At 31.8% G+C, this 19,214-nt stretch overlaps 1 protein-coding gene across 1 annotated transcript; it reads left to right on the top strand.

Moving 5' to 3' along the window:
• Positions 1-3,680: 3,680 nt before the first annotated feature.
• LOC132302494 (protein PLANT CADMIUM RESISTANCE 2-like) lies at positions 3,681-5,395 on the top strand. Its single transcript, XM_059799379.1, has 4 exons — positions 3,681-3,980; positions 4,131-4,202; positions 4,712-4,924; positions 5,145-5,395. The coding sequence occupies exons 1-4, from the start codon at positions 3,758-3,760 to the stop codon at positions 5,222-5,224; spliced, it is 588 nt and encodes a 195-aa protein (XP_059655362.1). The 5' UTR covers positions 3,681-3,757; the 3' UTR covers positions 5,225-5,395.
• Positions 5,396-19,214: the final 13,819 nt, after the last annotated feature.

Genomic DNA, 19,214 nt, shown 5'->3' with positions numbered 1-19,214 from the left:
GGCCCGCCCAACTGCTAACTAGTATGTATGGGTTTTGTTTTAATTTTTTTTCTAAATGAACTAATCAGGGTCTATAATTCTTGTTCTGCAAACTAAGTCTGAACTTACCCCCCCTCCCCCCCCCCCCGGCCCTCCCTCTCTCTCTCTCTCTCTCTCTCTCTCTCTGGAACTGCAAACTACAAAATTTACAAGAATCAAAAGTTCAAAGCCCATATTTCTTTCCACTTATTAGATTATTAATAAAGTGCTAGCGAAGTTGAGGCACTTTCAACTAACCCTGAAGCAGCTTGTGCCAGATCACGTTATCCTCACCATGTAAATCAAAAGGCTAGGAAAGATCAACCGAAACTTTCAACAATGGAGCCTCTTGTAACTTGAACTACTTTCCCTGATACTATATATATATATATATATGGTGAGGGGTAATAAAAGAATATTAAAAGGGCAATTCCGGAATAAAAGGTTTAAAATGGTCATGTGCATGGCACATGACCAACTCAAGTCTAATTCTCACTGGAATAGTACCAGAAGTGGCTTAATTGCACATTTTTATATCTTGTAGGGATTTATATAAATAAATCTAACTAAATGGGTGTAAGTCGCACAAATTTAAAACCATATGGGTATTTTTCAGACTTTCCCCGTCACAAATTTTTTCGTGCAACTCCACGTCTAAATTGGCGCTCTAAGAGCAACTCCTTCCATGAATTCAAGTTATGAATCCTCAAATTCACAAACGATTGATCATTCATTGAATTAATGACAATTTTTTTTTTTTTCATAGTTAATGACAAATTATACTTGACATTTATTATGGATGGCAATTATTAAAATGGACCTAATATTGAGCAAAGTGATTTGAAATCTACAGAATTAAGAATAAAAGGAGTTGTAAATTATACAGTTTTTTAAAGTAATTATTTCATGTATGAAAATTTAAACAATATTATTTTTTTATAAAAAAATATGTTATAATTTTTTTTTTTTTAATTGTTACTAATATTATGTGTCTTAATACTGCTCGCTCATATTTTGGCTTGTGTGAGTGTGACTCGGTATATTTATATTGTAATTTGTTACTTATATTTTAGGTTGGTTCTGTTCCACCTCCTCCTCCTTTCTATTTTTTATTTATTTAATTTTCTTTTTTTTTGGTACGCAGTTGTTAACAATTCACTAGTTCTGAAAAGTGTAATAAATAAATATTCAACGCTTTCCATCATAATAGGATGGCTGTAATGAATTGAAAATTATTAATTTAGAATTGTGTTTAAGAAAAAAAAAATTAATATTTGTGTAACAAATACAAGTCGCGGTGTTATTGATAGCAACTTGACCCAACATTGACGGTTCAGTCCACAGTGATCGCTCGTGTGGGGGCTAGTGATTTTGAGTTGACCGACTTTGTAAGACCATAACTTCTATTTTTCCTTACAAATCTTTGGTAAAAAAAAAAAAAACAAAAACGACGATTGACTGTTTCAACATCCACAGTCTGAATCGTGCCAAAGACGACTATTCAACCTCACAATACGTCTTGCTTCCATCTTTGTTCACGCGAATTGTGTAGGACTGCTCTCTAATCCAAATTGGACTTTTTATGTCTTGTGGCTGTGAGCCCTAGGGTGTATATAATATTAATTTTTTTAGTTTTGTACATCAAAATGAGGAATATAATAAAGTACGACAGTAGTAAAAAGAAATTTTGCATGCGTTAGTGCTGGTCCTAGATCATAGAGTGCCAAGTTTTGACCCTACGTACTACAAAGAAAAATAAATTACACTCGTGGATTGGTGCCGGAATAAAAGGAACCAGACTTGCCTTCTGTAGGGTATCTAACCCATTGAGCCACGTGGCACACCCCCTCCCCCGGCGCGGCTTCACTCAGTTTGGACTCGAGTCTAGTACCACTAATGATACTATACGCCTCGACTGCAACAGTGATCATCATATTAATAAATCCCAGTTACCGCCGTCTTTGAAAAGATGTGTATTTAATGTAATGGTACTTATTCTCGAGCCAGAGGACCAAAATGCCCCTATAAAAGCCAATAAGGTCATGATAAAGTCTCGAGAGACTTGGAAATTTAGATAATGGTTTGAGATTATAAATAAAAGCCTAATGGCATGAAAGAAGGAGACTTTTGATTAATGCTCCATTGTATCTTATATTTAGATATCACCCTCTATCATTTATAATATTCACTCATATTCAAAAACCCCTAACACCTTCATACCTATAAGAAGGAACTCCTTTCTTATAAATGAGTTGGTCTGATAAGAAAATGACATGTATAATAATATTTTGATATAATATTTAAATAAAAAATAAGACAACCTGTTTTTAACGTACGGTTGAGAAAAATGAGGGAATGTGACCTAAGATTTCTGAAACTAACTAACTATATATATATATATATATATATATATATATATATATATATATATTAATTTAGTAATTTACCTACCTAAACAGAATGGGATGGGGTGACATCCCCTTGCTACTGCCTCGAACCCACGCAGATTTTCATTAATTAATAAAAACTGTTCTCGTCCAAATAAATTAAAGATCTCTCAAAATTATCATAAATAGTAACTCTAACGCATATTTTTCTTTTTGATTTTAACACCTTTTTTGTTCTTTAGTGCTCGTGTAATGTTTGTTTTTTGGCACCAAAAAAAAATTAGAATAATAATAAATAAATAAATAAAAATAACAACTATGACCAAATTGAGGGTAAAGATGGAATTTTTTTTGTGATGTTATAGTTAATCGAACTCTCCCAGTTTTTAATTGGGGGCTCCTCCAAGTCCATTAGCGACGATGATTGACAACACAAACAAGGCCCCAATCCAGCCCAAAACAGTTAGCCGAAAGGTGAGCAATCATAATCTAATCAATAAAACATCTTGGATTATTTTGAATAATAGAATGACGTTGAAGGTTAAGTCAAACACTCTCTTTTCCTTGAAGAGATTATCCAATAATAAAAAAAATAAAAATTTAATAAAATCTAAGCATTTAAATTAAATCTAAATTAAAGTCTAAACAGCCTTCTAACGTTGCACTTCGGCGTCAAACATGATATGTTACGTAATATACACATATAAACACTATAAATTATATTTTAAAAAATAAATAAATAACAGATAATGGGGGATGCAAGTACCAAGCAATAACTAGGTCCCACCTGCCTAGAAAATGACTGCCACCACGCGGTGACGAAAGTCCCCTGTAAATTTCCATGGGGCTCGCTTGACTTGTCAACATTATCTCTTTCCTATTTTGTTTTGGTAAATCAATTCCTACCATTTTGAAAATACATACACAATTATTTTAAGAATTATTACATATAAATAATTCTAATGATATATATTTATCATTTGATAGAATCAAAGTCTCATAATTTAAAAAAAAAAAAAAAAATGAAAAAATATTATTTATCTTCACTGAAATATCATTTTTTGTGCATGCATATATCACTTTTTGTACATCAAATATTACTTTTTTGTATTTATTGTGTAACAAAAAGTAATACCTAATGCACAAAAAGTGATACCTCCGTGCATAAGAAGTTGGGGGCCTAACTCCCCCAACTTCTTATTGATTACGCGGTGACGAATTATCGTATAGTTTCGTTGACTTGTCAACATTGACTCTTCCTATATATATATTTACACCACAAACTACACAACATTGTCACAAAAGCATCTCTCTAGCTTTGTTCACCTTTCACCCACCATTCCACCGCAATCATGAATTATTCGAACCCGAATGAATTTCAGAAATTCTCTTCATCTCCGCCGCCGTCGGCACCACTATCATACCACGGTGCTCAGTCCGTGACGACCGGCGTTCCAGTGAGCTCGAAGGAAGATTACTATTCAGACAACCCACAAGCACCCATTCATGTTCCACCCAAAACCAAGGTTGCTTGGTCCACCGGTCTCTGCAACTGCTTCGACGATGTCCCTAACTGTAAGCCTCCTCTTTCCCAATATGTTGCTAGTCATGGCGGAGCGTGAATGACACGTGCCGTCCAAAGAGATTGGGATTCTAAAGTTAAAGCTCATATATACACACACACACGCATAGTTCTCTTTTTAACTTTTTCCCTTTAATTTACAGGTTGCATGACATTATGGTGTCCATGTGTTACTTTTGGACGGATTGCAGAGATTGTGGACAAAGGTTCAACATGTAAGTAGAAGGAACAAAAAATTGTAGCTTATGGGTTAATGTTATATATATATATATATATATATATATATATATATATATATATATGTATGTATGTATATAATTATATATATTATCATCCAGCTCAGGGTTCTTATCCGCCAGTCATTCACCTTTGAATTATTATCACAATTTGAGCACAAAGTATATATATATAGTTCATGTATTACAGGATGATTTGGCGCATATTAGAAGAATTCCATATTAAAATAACTTAAAGCAAAGCCATATGAGAGAGTCAAAGATAAAGAATGATGATAGCTTCATTTGATCATACCTAATTAAAGGATAAGTAAGATTATGATTTTTTTTTATAAAATTTTAAAACTTTAATACTTTTGTTATCCTTTAACGCGCATATAAGTGAACTTTAATATCAAATCAAAGACATATATATATGTGTGTGTGTGTGTGTGTCTGTGTGTGTGGTGGTCGTGGTGATGAGTTGAATTTGTGTGGTGTGTGTGCAGCTTGTGGGACAAGTGGGGCGCTTTACGCGTTAATAGCATGTCTGATTGGTTGTCCGTGCTGTTACTCATGCTTCTATCGTTCTAAGATGAGGCAGCAATACGCGCTGCACGAAAGCCCCTGCAACGACTGCTTGATTCACTGCTGCTGCGAGTCTTGCGCCTTGTGCCAAGAGTACCGTGAGCTCAAAAACCGCGGAGTCGACATGATCATTGGTAATCTATCTCTCTATTTGCGTAAGTTATGATACAGAATCGGATAATTAGATACTCCGACTATTTTTTATGTGAGTGAAGAATAACGTCATTCTCAATATTGATGTCATCGTGACGTAAGTATTTACTTATAACAATCGAATTACTCTTACTGTTTTACTTATTTCATGGATTATTGTTGATTTTTTTTTTTTTTAATTTTACCCTTATTGATGTTTAGGGTGGCAAGGAAACGTGGAGAGACAAAATCGTGGAATAGAATTGCCGCCGGTGGTTGAAGGAGGAATGAGCAGATCATGAATGTGAAAGATTTACTAGTTAATTGGGTTGTTAATTATTGTGGCATATATATATGGCTTTGTTAAGTTTGCAATGTTAAATTACAATAAAAACTAGAAACAGAAAGCTTGTGATGTTGGATTTGTTGTATTTTACCATTGTAACCATAAACAACGACACTTTGTTTACTCATCGGATGTGAGTCCCAATTGATTGCTTTCAACGATGCCAGTGTATTCGGATATCAGTCAGGGCAATCTATTTTAGGAGCGTCCATCATTTTGCTTATGATTGATAATAATGATACCGATAAAAAAAATTATTAAATGGTCATAATTTATTTGATAATTAATAGACTAATTCAATAACAATCCTCCACACGTTGTAATACCATATTACTAATATATTTTTATGAAACTATTTTTTCATTCGGAAAGTATCAATGGTCCAACATCATTAAATAATTTCTCGATGGACCATTCAAAATTTGAAAAGTGGGGTTGAGACTACTCCCTTTGGTAGGGGACCTCCCAAATGCCACTCGAATCATGTTGATGTGCATATTGTTTGGGCCCGACTCTCCATTTATGGGCTTACAAACTACATGTATATGCATAAAAATTGCTGGTCACGATAGACATTTATGAAGAAAAAAATAATGATAATAGTTCGTCAATTTCAATTAAATCAATTTAATATTATTTTATCATGATTTTGTTTGTTGGGGGAATTGAAAATAAATTTGCCATTTAGTTTCGTTTGTGGTTTAATTAACCAAAAACAGATTTAATTGAAATTGACGAATCATGAAAGAGTTTTCAACACTTTTATTTTCTTTGTAAATAGTTTTCAAAAACTCAAGAAAGAGATTTATAGAAGTTTAAAGAACTGGGGTCTTTGAGCATCCTCACACTATGTCCATGTTATAAATGCGATCACAAGGTAGGAAACTGGACGCTTCCCACATGAAGGTAGAGATTTGACTTAACATCGACTCTTCTCGACTACAAATATATATATATTTTTTTTTTCTAAAAATAAAAAAAAAAAAAAAATTACATATAAATATGCATAAGAATTGTTGGCCACGATAGACATTTATGAAGAAAAAATAATAATAATAATTCGTCAATTTCAATTAAATCAATTTAATATTATTTTATCATGATTTTGTTTGTTGGGGGAATTGAAAATAAATTTGCCATTTAGTTTAGTTTGTGGTTTAATTAACCAAAAACAGATTTTTGGGTTCGTTAGAATAAAATTGCTTTAATTTGTAAAAATTAACATCCCAACTCAATATAACTCAGATCCACCTTTTTCTGCTTGTCACAATTTAATAGACTAAGCTCTTGTTTTTCTTTTTTCGAAGCGCATAAAAATGTATCAAAATCTACTTCATTTTTGGTTAATTTCCTTTTCCCTCTCTATTTGGTGGGTGTACATATATATAATTCTAAGGAATTGACTTCAAGATGCTTCTAAAACATTACGTCTCAAGATTGAATTCTCTTAACTGCGATTATTTATTTGAAACTACGCCTGCAACATAACTAAGCTTTACCAGTAATAAAGGTTACATTATAAATTGGTTCTGTTCTATTTTTTTTATAATAGGATAAAAATATTAATTTAGAATCATTATTTATATATATATATATATATATATATATATATCTATATATATATAAAAGTGCGTTGCTATAAAATATTCATTATTTGCGTAACAAATAAGTCGTTATTAAGTATTCAAAGGAGTAGGTTATTATTGATTGGAGACTTGACCAGTTGAACCCCCATTTACGGGTCAGTCCACAGGTGTGAGGATACTGGGCTGTGATTTTGAGTGGACTGATATTTCTGAACTTTAAAAGCTTTACATAACTTCTATATATTTTTCTATACAAATATATATATATATAATATTTTAATTTTTCTATACAAAGCACAGACGTGACTTTTGTGCTAGCATCACTCCCTCACATCTAAATTTTGTTGAAGCACTACCGCAACCATCGTGTCAAAAAGGAAAAAGGAATTTTTTTACCGATAGATGAGCTTAAGGCCCAAAAACTATAATAAAATGGGGGTAAGGTCTTAAAGTTTCAGTAATTGAATGGACCACCAGAATATTTCTCTAAAATGAATTTCACTTTATACTTTGTATCACACAACAAACTATATTACAATTAAACAAAACAATACTTTATGTTATATTGATCTTAGAGTTTGAACTAAATTTGTAAAAGATCTATGAACAAACTATTAAATATGGAATTAAAATTTCACAGTAAATTAATATGGACTTAGAGACTTCTTTAGACAAAAAATCTTATATATAAATTAAATTTAACGAAGCAGTATAGGCTCTGATACCAAAATTGAGTTGGATCTAACCGGATAGAAGCATGCAAAATAATATAGAATAAATTTAACAATTAAATCACAGAAATAACTGCCGAACCTAATAATGCTCTGATAACGCCCTATAGAAACGTCTGAACACTGGTAAAGAATGGGCCAACAAGCCAATAGTTCGAGTCAACTCACAGAATAAATTATTAAATTAAAACTAAGGCTGCTTGTACTGGTTGGATTCAAGAAAATTCTAGGATCTACACTGTCTGGCTAAATAAAATCTATATATTTGATCTTTTGTTGATAGAAGTCTTTTGTCCGAAAGTACTAGTAATACTAAATAAAGAAAAAGAGTTTTTGAACAGGAGCAAACAGGATGATTTATTTCATGGAAAATATATACATGGATACACACTGTTTATACATGGATATACTCTCACACACTATTTTACAAAGAGATATGTACTGAAAGAAATCACAAAAGAAAGCACACTAGAAGCTTATGGCAGAGGACTAAAATGTTTGATGGCTCTTAGCTTGGTTGCTCTAAAACTCAATGATCTTTGTTTGAGCAGAGAGGCTCCTTTTATAGAAGAGGAGAGGGATGAATCTTCGGCTGAAATTGAAGATGCTACATAGATGGTTGAGATGCAAGATGCTTTAGATATAAGATAGCTTGAATTATTCCTGAACTATTGAGGTCTGCTTCTAAAGAGTCTTATCAACTTTTGTTGAGAATCTGCTTTCGGTGGATTTGCTTTAATCTATACATTATTGAGAATCTACTTTTCTTGGATGCTGGGGCTGCCTTTATCTGTACACTGTGGCGAATCTACTTTTTCTTTAGAATTCTTGCATATTGGACAAATTTATATCAGTAGTGCTATCTGTTGGGCTGTCATTTCTTTCTTTTTCCTGCATGCAGGCCAAATAAGCATCAGTGCTGTCTGGTGAGCTAGTTTCTTCATTTCTGTAGGTGAGATCGAACTGTTCTAACATCTTTTCTTCATTTATTATTTCTTTAACTTCTGGAAATATCTCAATCTCTGGAGGAGACTTAATGACATGAGGAATTCTTGCTTTGACAAAATTTTCCATGTTGATATTATGATCGTAGAGTCTAAAACTAGGATTGTAGCTTGGGTTAACTTGACGATAGGCTTTATAGTATACCAAATGGTTAAAGGTAGCTGGTTTTATCTCATTATGAAAGTTATTTACAAAATCAATATGTTGGGTAAGAACTTTAACTTCTGTGGGATTAGAATAAATGTAAATTCGATGATGTCCCAGAGTTATTGCTCCATCTTTTACCCATGCTGGAGGAGTATTGTGGATTTGAAGGAGAATTGGACTTTCTGGCATGAAATTTTGGGTTAGCTTTTGTTCGAAGGCAATGGCTTGATTTAAACGGTTAAGAAAATTACTTAAAGAATCTAGGTATTCTAATGACATGTCTTTTGGTATGGTGATGCTGTAGATCATTCCTAATTCTAACAGCTTGCTTAAATAACAGATGGTTGTTTTTGTAGAGAAAATGGTTTTTCTGGTTATTTCAAATGGATAGAAGAAAACAATGTCTACATTTAACAAGATAATGGCCATGGGTATGAGGCTACCTGTTTGTATAAATCGTAGGAAAAAATAGTTATAACGGGTCTGAGGTAGTTTTGGATGTCAACCCATTCCTTGAAACCATCGGATTTGACTTCTTCAATGATAAGATCCTTGAAGTCATCAGGAAAGAGCTCAACTTGTTGTCTCAGGATTTCTCTGTATGTTGAAGAGAAAAAGGGTAATAACTTGGCATACTTGGTTTGTACCTGCAGAAATTGAACTTTCTGAAAATTTTCATCTTCATCAATCATTTGCTCAGAAATAGTTAGTTCTGTGGGGTTTTCTGTCTTTTTTTATAAGCTAAATTCAACTTTTTATAATGAGATATAACTATCTTATGTTCTTGCTGTAAATTCTGATATGCTTCATTAGATGATACAAAATATTTACTTAAAGTATTTAGATTTCTGACGAGGGTTCTATAGGGGTTGTTTTTAGAAAACCAAATATTGTCTAAAATAAGTTTTTGGTCAAGAAGAAGATTATTTCTAGCGCGGAACTGTTGAGTTGGGTTTTGGATAATCAAAAGAGGATTAGAAGTGCCTGGTTTAAGGCTATAACTGTTGTTACTCTTTGTTTCCATTCCAGCAAAATTTAACAATCAATTAGTAAACGGGATAGAATATCTGCTAAATAATTGTCTTTTCCTTTGACATGTTCAAATATGGGTTTAAAATATCTTCCAGTAATACAGTCGATAAAGGAAATTCATCTCTTTGCAGACATCCGCTATTGCTTTACTTTGTTTGCAAATTTAACTATGTTATCACAATCTGTTCTTATAAGAAATTCTTTAACAAAGAATATCAGAAATTTTTCTATAGAGTTGGTTACTCCTAAAATTTCTAGATCTGTTGAAGGTAAAGTAGATTGTACTTTATTAAAAGTTCCGGTAACATCGCGACAAATTTGTTCTTCATCTCGAGAAGATTCTTTTGGAGGTCTTTGAAAAAGTAAATATGCCCATCCTTGAGCTGATGCGTCTGTCTAGATTATTTTATAACTATTTTCAAGGGGAAGTTGTAAGGGTTCTAGCTGAGTGACTAGAGATTTAATTTTCTTAATTAGCTCTATGTCTTAAGTATTAAAATATTTTTGTCCATGTTTACCTAATTTTGAATACAAAGGTCCTACTAATTGTCCTAATTTAGGAATAAAATTGCAACCATAATTTAATAATCCTAAAAATGTTTGTAGTATTTTAGTTTCTTCTAATTTATCTGGAAAGTCTAAAATCTTCTTAACAATATGTGACTATAGTTCTACTTTTCCGTCCTTAATGTACAAGTCTAAAAATTCAATGTCTTATTTTTCTAATATCATCTTTTTACTACTTATAATGAGTCCTTGTGTTATAAATTCGTTGAATATAAGTTCAAGATGTTTTCTATGATCTTCTTTAGTTTGACTAAAGACTAAAATATCGTCTATGTAAACACAACAGAACTTTGAATGTTTATTGAATATAGTATCCATTTTTCGCTGGAACTCTTGTGGTGCATTTTTTAATCCAAAAGGCATAACAAACCACTCATAATGTCCCTCAGGACATGTAAATACAGTCCATTCAATAGATTCGTCAGCCATACGGATTTGCCAAAATCCTGATTTACAGTCAAATTTAGAAAACCATTTTCTATCTTGTATTCGATTTATTAAAACGTCTTTATTAGGAATTTTGTAACTGTCATCGTATGTGTTATCATTTGATCTTTTATAATTTATAACCATACGAGTTTTTCCTCTTTTTATTTCGGCATGATTTCTGACCATAAAAGCCGGACTCGTATGTCTACTATTACTTTTTCGTATTACTTTTAGTAATAAAAGTTCTTTAATTTATTTTTGGAATTCTTCCTAATAATCTAAAGTATGAGGATTATCTTGTATTTTTATAGTTATGAAAGGATTTATTATATTTAATTTGGCTTCGATTTTATTTTTGTACTAGTGTTTCTGGGGATCTTCTCCTAAAATCTTAGTGGTTTCAGCTAGTGTTATAAGCTTATCAATGTTTAATTTGGAGTTTTTTAATATAGATTTATTATTAAGTAAAATATTAGGTTCATCTAAGTGACTAAGAAACATTAACGCTTCAGAAATATCTTCTACAAATTTTGTTACATCAAATAAATTTTCGGTTTTTTCTTTGGTCATAGGTAATTCGGTAATAGGTAAAGTATTGATATAAGTAATAGCTCACTTTTCTTTTTAAGAAATACAAGGAGGGTTGGATGGAATAAAAGTTCCTTTCTTAAAAAACTGTAAACTAGTAGGAGTATACATGAATCCTCCGGTGAGTGAATTTATAAAATTTAACCCTAAAATAAAATCATAAGTACCAGGACTATTATTAACTATATAGGTTTGTAGTAAAACAAATTTCTCATTATTCATTACTATAGGAACATTCTGGACACAATGAGTTATTGGCAATTTTTCATTATTATATTGACTAATATTAACATTATAATTTAATTTTATTAATACTTCCTCTAGCACTAAATGTCTTTTAATTATGCTTTTAGAAGTTCCAGTATCTAACAAACCTGAAGTTTGGACTAATTTTTTTTAAAATTCCAATGTTACCGGAAATTGGATTAAACTAGAGGGTTTATATATTGAATTTATGAATTCAACTAATGTATTTTCTAACTTATTTTCATATTTATTATAACAGGCATGGCATAATAGGTTTTTACAATAGTCTTTACAAGAATATCCTTCCTTAATGGAAGAGCTACATTGTTTACAGTTATAATCTGAGAAATAAAATTTAACTAACTCGTAATGACATGAAGAATTGCTTATAGTGCAAATATAATCTTCCATAGAATGAAGTCCTTGTTCAAGATCTTCATCATCTTCACTGTTAATACTTTCTATACTATATATGCTTTCATTATCGTCATTGGAATCATAAACGCTTTCTAATTCATATAATTCATCTATATGTTCCTTAATATCTTCAAGTATATTGATTTTTTTCTTGTATTTGCTTAATAAGGTTTTGCTTATATCTATAAGGTCAATTTGGTTTTATATAACCTGGATCTCGACAAATAAAACATTTACAGCTACGCTCTTTTGTGGGCAATGTAGTCACTTTGCTATCTTTATTGTCCTTATTATCTTTTTTATCTTTAATTATTTTTCATTTTTTATACCAAGAGCGCTTTCTAAATTGATTGGGGTTGCTTTTAAAATTCTTAAAATATGGTTTTTTATTATAATTTTTATAAGTTCTACTTTTTCGTAATTTATATTTTCATGGTTTATTTCGTTTAAAGGTTTTCTAAGGTATGCAACAATATTATGGAGGAAAGTCTAATTGTTTACATACCTCGAAAAATTGTTTCTTAATTTGCTTGGATTCTCTACGTTGTCTACATTCCTTTTTTAACATATCATAGACATGGCTAACTCTATCTCCTATAGTTAATCAATCTCTTCGAGGATTTTCTAACCATTTTTCCCAAATCTTAGTTCCTACACTTCCTGGTAATTTCTGAAGATATCTATCTAATAAGGTTAGGTCTCCGGTTTTTCCTGTAGCGGCAAAATATTCAAAAAACTTATTAGTATAATCTCTTCTGAATCTAAAATCACAAATTTGTAATAATTCTAGATTTCGTAAGGCTTTATTTTGCTTTATTTGAGTTTCTTCTAATAATCGGTCTTCACCTAGTAATACTCATTTGATTAAACTGATAAATTGTTGAATTGTAAAATTATCTTTTAAGATGTTGTAATCATTAACATAATTAACTTTATAAGATTGCCACCAATTTTGAATTGTGCCTCTTAATAGAGTTTCACAATAAGTTAATGCTTGTGTTTTATTATCAAACCGGGTTAAAATAGCTGTTTTAATACAGTATTGTTCCCAATCGTTGATTACTAGTAACCAATCTTGGGAATCGTGTCGTGATATATCTAAAATGGTTCCTACAACATGTGCTGGAGTATTATCGTAGCATCTACGCTGTGGTGTCCATGTATACATGTCTGGTATGTTTCTATTTTCTACATATGTTTCTTGTGTAGGTTGAAGTCTTTGTCTTGTGATATATTCATCATTTGTTTTATTAGTGCTACTAGTTGCATTATGCATTTCTTGATCTACAGATCCTATAGGTTGGGATATAGATCCTTCTGGTTGTTTACCTTTTCTATGCTCTACTTGTTCTTCATTTACATTTAATTCTTCTTTTAGTGTGTTTAGTTCATGTTTCGTGTAGAAAGATTCAAAACCTACTTTTAATATATTTATCTTAATATCATCATTATTTCCTTTGCCTAGATAGATGCTTTCTATAAGTTGGTAATTTGGCTCAGGCTATTTCTCTTTCAAATCTTTTAATTCAAGATTGTAAAAGTCATGCATTATTTTATCTAAGATTTCATCTTCTAATCTATCATAAAGGACATTTATTTCTTCAAGGGATTCCATTTCTATGAGTGTGGTTAAAAAGTCTTCTTGGGTATCATCGTCTAAATTATCTAGAATCTTTTTTGTTGTAGTATTAAGATTAGGTAATTTCCATTCTGTTCCTTCGTGGGTAATACTACTTACTTTTCTAACTTCTATCATCTGGACATATTTGCTACTAAGAGGTTTAATTATTTCACTAAATTGTGCTTTAAATTTTAAGTTATATTGATTAACTGTTTTTCCCATAAATAAAGTATTAATTAAGAGATTTTCAAATTATCCTATCATATTATATTCTTTTATAGATATAGCAATCTTTATATGTTTACTGAATTCTCTAGTAGTCATCGTAAAATTGGGGATACATCCTACTATGGTTGCGTTATCTGCTAAATCTATCTCTGCACTAGCTATTTGCGCTTGTTGATGGTTATTCCATCGATCATCATAAATATAAACAAGTGCTCGAGTTCCGATTTTAGCTCTGGTTAATCCTACAAACCCTATCATTATGACTCCTAAGTGCATAAGTTCTAAATTATAATTATTTAATTCTTGACAGACTTCGGGTGTTATAATGTCTAAAATAACATGATTGTTAATTACACTTATTAGAATAACAGAATAAAGATTAACTTTATTTTTTACCTTCTTCATTCTTTGTTCTATATATATTTTTGGCATCATGTTCATTGTCATATAAATTTTTTACTCTCATTATTTCTTTGGCTTTTCTAAGAATAATAGTCATTGTGGTGTTTGCTTATGAGGTTGTAATAAGCTTACGCGCTTGGTTGTTGCAGGAGAGGACTGATTATTGGTTGATAACTTTATATCATTTATTTTATCTGAGAATTCAGATAATTCTTTAGAAGATTCTCTGGGAATACTTTCTTGTATTACTTCTAGTTTTTCCTCAAGTTTATTGACTTTTTCAGACAACTGGAGTAATAATTGGATTAAAAAATTACTTTGTCTAATATGCATATTAGTTGATTGCACGTCTATTTTAAAACTTATAAATCCTACGGGTTCTTTATCAATTTTATAAAGTCAGGATTACTAGTGCTCATAAAACTATTGTAAAAACTTTTGAATATCGGTTTTAAGATATTTTAAATAATCTAGAATGATTTTTTGATTTTCAGAAATACTTTTAATATCGCTATTTATATCTTTAATTGCGACTAATATTATCTTGTTATCTAAATTATTTGGACTAGAATTTTGAACTACTTGTTCTTTAATATAATCTAGATTTTCTCCTAGTCGTTTTATAGAATTATCTAAATTATTAAAGTCTATTCTATTCATAAACTTAACTAAAATAGTTGCCTTTTAGCTTCAAAAATATTCTGTATTAGAATAATTCTAGATCTAAGCTCTTTTATTCTTCGTTGTAGGCTACGAGTTGTCTTCTAATTGTTGTGAGATGTAACAATTCCTAAGTGCTGTTTGAATAAATTCTAAAACTTGTACAAGTGTTTCTTTGGGTAGGTTGTGCATAAAATAAACTTTAAGGGCAAAAATATAATTTTAGCTTATAAAATGGGTTAAACTAAAAATTGGTTCATGTATTTGTAAATATGCAAATTACGTTCATGGATAGGTAATATACTTTTGTTACAACCACTTTATTGTAAAATTCCCAAGAAAAAACCTAAGATTACGTTTTCATTTCTGGCTAAGATTCTCTGCTGTAAACAGGTCGTACTATATTCATATTGTAATGAAAAAAAGAATTTTTTTTTTAAATTGGTAACTTTAGAATGCAACAGAAAAAGGAACGACGTTAAAAAAAATAAAATTGAAAGAAAAATAAAATATCATCTTCTGCTTCAGTGCCTCCCTACCAAAAGACACTTCTGCTTCAGCGCTTCCCTCCCTCGTCACCGTCCCGCCATCTCCCTCTCTCGTCACAGTGTACCTCAAAATAGCATAGTTATACTAGGCTATTCAGGTATCACCTAAAAAATAAAATAGAAAGTGTACACACAAATTTTGTAGTCTACAAATAAGATGACAAAATAGGGTCAAAAATAATATTTTATTAAATTATAAATATTGGAGTACAATCCTCTATAATAATATTCCAAAGAATAAGGTCTTCTGATTCGATCTCCTTTTTTACTGGTTGGATCCAAGGGTTGCACGAGTTTGATCTTGAATCACCGTAGAATTTGGATAAAGATGGCACGTCTTTGGATGTGGTTGTTATTGATCACTGTGGAATTTGATGAAGAACGACATGATTTGATGTTCTTGGTGTTCTTCGCTTTTGGGCAGAGTTTCTGTATTTCTCTCTGGAATTCTGAACTTCTGAATTCTAAATTTGTGTCTCTGAATTTCTGAACTTCTGAATTCTGAATTTGAGTCTGAATTTCTGGACTTCTGAATTTGAATTTGTGTCTTCTGGATTTCTAAGTCTCTGGATTTCTGGACTCTGAATTTATGATTCTCTCTGGATCCTCTGGATTTCTGAGTCTCTGAATTTCTGGACTTCTGAATTCTGAATTTATGTCTTCTGGATTTCTGAGTCTCTAGATTTCTGGACTCTGAATTTGTCCCCCTTACTTCTTCCTTCAGGCCTCTCTTTATAGGCTTCTTGAATTAATAGGATGATGACACGTGTCATCTCCTGATAAGGATAAAATCATAATTGGGCCCGGCCGATTATATTATGATAATTATCCTTAAATATAATTATTCCAAATATATTTTATTAGGAATAATTATCTTTATATTTAATCATCTGGACTAAGTTAATTAAATAATTTAAGTGGACAAAGCTTGGGGCAATTAAATAACTTAATTAAACATTAGGCCCATATTTCATGGATTTATTTGTCAAAACCAAAGCCCACTAAAATTTTAGTGTCTACAAATTGCCCCCACTTCAAGTCCAAAGTTTGACAGGACTTGTCTCCTTTTTCAAATGGGAATTAAAGTATCAAACTTTCTTTCTTTTTTCTTTCCTCTCCAACTTTAGATTGTAAGATTTCCTCTTTTGCTTTTCTATCAAAGTTTGGACAGGAATTTTACTTTCCTGTTTAAACTGAATTATACAAATCCTAATACAAATAGGATTTATTTTGTTGCCTATATATACCCCCAATATTAAAGAGTTTGACATCAATTCCAATATTCTCTGAAGACTTGTCAGATTACAACATCTGAAGACTGTGTTAGACTTCTTCTTCTTTTTTTTCTCTCTTTTTTTTTTTCCACGCACTTTTTTTTCCTTCATTCTCTTTCTTTTTTTTTTTTTTTTTTTTTTCATGCGCTCTTTTTTTTGTCTTCCTTTTTTTTTTTTTTTTTTTTTATCTCTTTTTGTTTTCATGAGTTTTTTTTTTTTTTTTTTTTTTTTTTTTTTTTTTTTTTTTTTTCACGAACTTTTTTTCCTTCCTTCTATTTCCTTTTTTTTTTTTTTTTTCATGTGCTCTTTTTTTTTTTTTTTTTCCTTCCCTTTTTTTCTCTCTTTTTCTTTCATACGCGCATTTTTTTTTTTTTTCACGACGATTTTTTTTTACTAGTCCCAGAGGGACCCATTGTTCCTTTGGAACGCACCTAGTTCGTCAGGACCCATTGTTCTATTGGAACTCATCTAATCCGTCAGGACCCATTATTCCTTTGGAACGCATCTAGTCCGTAAGGACCCATTATTTCGTTGGAACGCATCTAGTCCATAAGGACCCAATGTTCCTTAGAACGCATCTAGTCGGTCAGGACCTATTGTTCCTTTGGAACGCATCTAGTCCGTAAGGACCCAATGTTCTTTTGGAACGCATCTAGTCGTTCAGGACCTATTATTCCTTTGGAACGCATCTAGTCCGTAAGGACCCATTGTTCCGTTGGAACACATTTAGTCCGTAAGAACCCATTGTTCCTTTGGAACGCACCTATTCCGTAAAGACCCATTGTTCCGTTAGAACTCATCTAGTCCGTCAAGACCCATTGTTCCTTTGGAATGCATTTAGTCCGTAAGGACCCATTGTTCCGTTGGAACATATTTAGTCAGTAAGGACCCATTGTTCCTTTAGAACGCATTAGTCCGTAAGGACCCATTGTTCTGCTAGAACGCATCTAGTCCGTAAGGACCCATTGTTCCGTTGGAACAAAAATCTTCTATACATGCTAATCCACACTTTAGTTTTTTTTTTTTTTTTTTTTTTTTTTTCAAGGAGTGCTAGTCAACCGTGGTGTTTTTCAAAAGTTTCAAACCCCATACTATCATCATTTTGAAGCGAGAGAACGACACCATAAAGAAAGGAATTACGCTGGATGTCAGAACTTCTTTTGTTGGCCGCTTTACACTGAAACCGTTTCACTCTGATCCTCTGATCAGGATCATAGTGCAGTTTAAGCTCATACGATCAGGAGCATTGTTGATTTTACCCTTTCTATTTTTGTTTTATGGCTTGGAAGTAGTCCGAGTTTGAATTTGACATGGATCAATTTGAAATTTGAAGACAGTTTATGCTCGTATCAAGGAGCGTTGTTGAATTTTATTCATTTATTTTTTTTGGGTGATTGAACTTGGAACAGACCTCCAAAATGCCTACGTACCCTGAATTGGGATCAAGTCATTACGTAGTTCATTTTTATTTATTTATTATTTTTTTTTTCAGGCGGACAATTTATACTCGTGCCAAGAAGTGTTTTTTTTTTTTTTCATGTAGACAGTTTAAACTCGTGTCAATGAGTGTCATTTTTTTTTTTTTTTTGGGAGACAATTTAAACTCGTATCAAAAAGTTTTTGAATTTTTTTTTTTTCAGGTAGACAGTTTAAACTCGTGTTAAGGAATGTCATTTTTTTTTTCTTCAGACGGACAATTTATACTCGTGCCAAAGAGTGTTATTTTTTTTCAAATTGACAGTTTATACTCGTGTTAGGGAGTATCATTAACAGTTTAGGCTCGTATCTGGGAACACTTCAATTTTTATTATTCTTCAACTTTGGAAGAATCAAACAGCAATCCAAACCAATGCTGAAGGGTATGGACTATCTCATCATTACTTTGAGGATTTTCTTTTTGGTTTCCTTGACTTAATGCCCCCTGTGATTTAGCACTTTCGGTTGAAGTCATTGTTGTAGCGTGGTGCATTTCTTGATACAAATCTCTTGAGTTGATGTTTGTAATGAAAGATGATGCTACTTTGTCATCCGATTTAAGAAGTATATTGTCTTCTTCTTCTGACTCACTTCCCTCATCTTCTTGAAGGTTGTCGGGTATATCTAGAACATCTTTCCTAGCACCATGATTTTCCATGCTAAGCTCCATGTCGTGGGCTCGAGTAACAAGCTCTTCAAATGTGCGAGGCTTAATCCCTTGTAGGATGTAAAGAAGCTCCCAGCGCATGTCTTGCATACATGTTTCAACTGTAGAAATTTCAGATAAACGATCCTTGCAGTCAAGACTTAGAGCTCGCCAATGGTTGATGTAGTTAACCACGGGTTCACCTTTCATCTGATTTGTATTTGTAAACTCCAGCATACTTACAATACGACGAGTGCTGTAGAAACGGTTGAGAAATTCTCGTTCCATCTGCTCCCAACTGTCAATACCTCTAGCTTTAAGGTCTGTGTACCAATCAAATACA

The sequence above is a fragment of the Cornus florida genome, unplaced genomic scaffold (genome assembly GCF_030987335.1).
Source record: "Cornus florida cultivar Cherokee Brave unplaced genomic scaffold, ASM3098733v1 CherokeeBrave_3.0.0_Hap2_Chr04, whole genome shotgun sequence".
Lineage (NCBI taxonomy): Eukaryota > Viridiplantae > Streptophyta > Magnoliopsida > Cornales > Cornaceae > Cornus > Cornus florida.
The sequence above is the reverse complement of the archived record's forward strand: the minus strand, read 5'-3'. Positions and strand labels throughout refer to the sequence as shown.

Bases quoted from the DNA above. Each gene is read 5' to 3' on its own strand.
- LOC132302494 (XM_059799379.1), top strand. From the start codon at position 3,758: ATGAATTATTCGAACCCGAATGAATTTCAGAAATTCTCTTCATCTCCG. The intron at 3,981-4,130 runs GTAAGCCTCCTC...TTTAATTTACAG, and splicing joins CTTCGACGATGTCCCTAACT to GTTGCATGACATTATGGTGT. The intron at 4,925-5,144 runs GTAATCTATCTC...ATTGATGTTTAG, and splicing joins CGGAGTCGACATGATCATTG to GGTGGCAAGGAAACGTGGAG.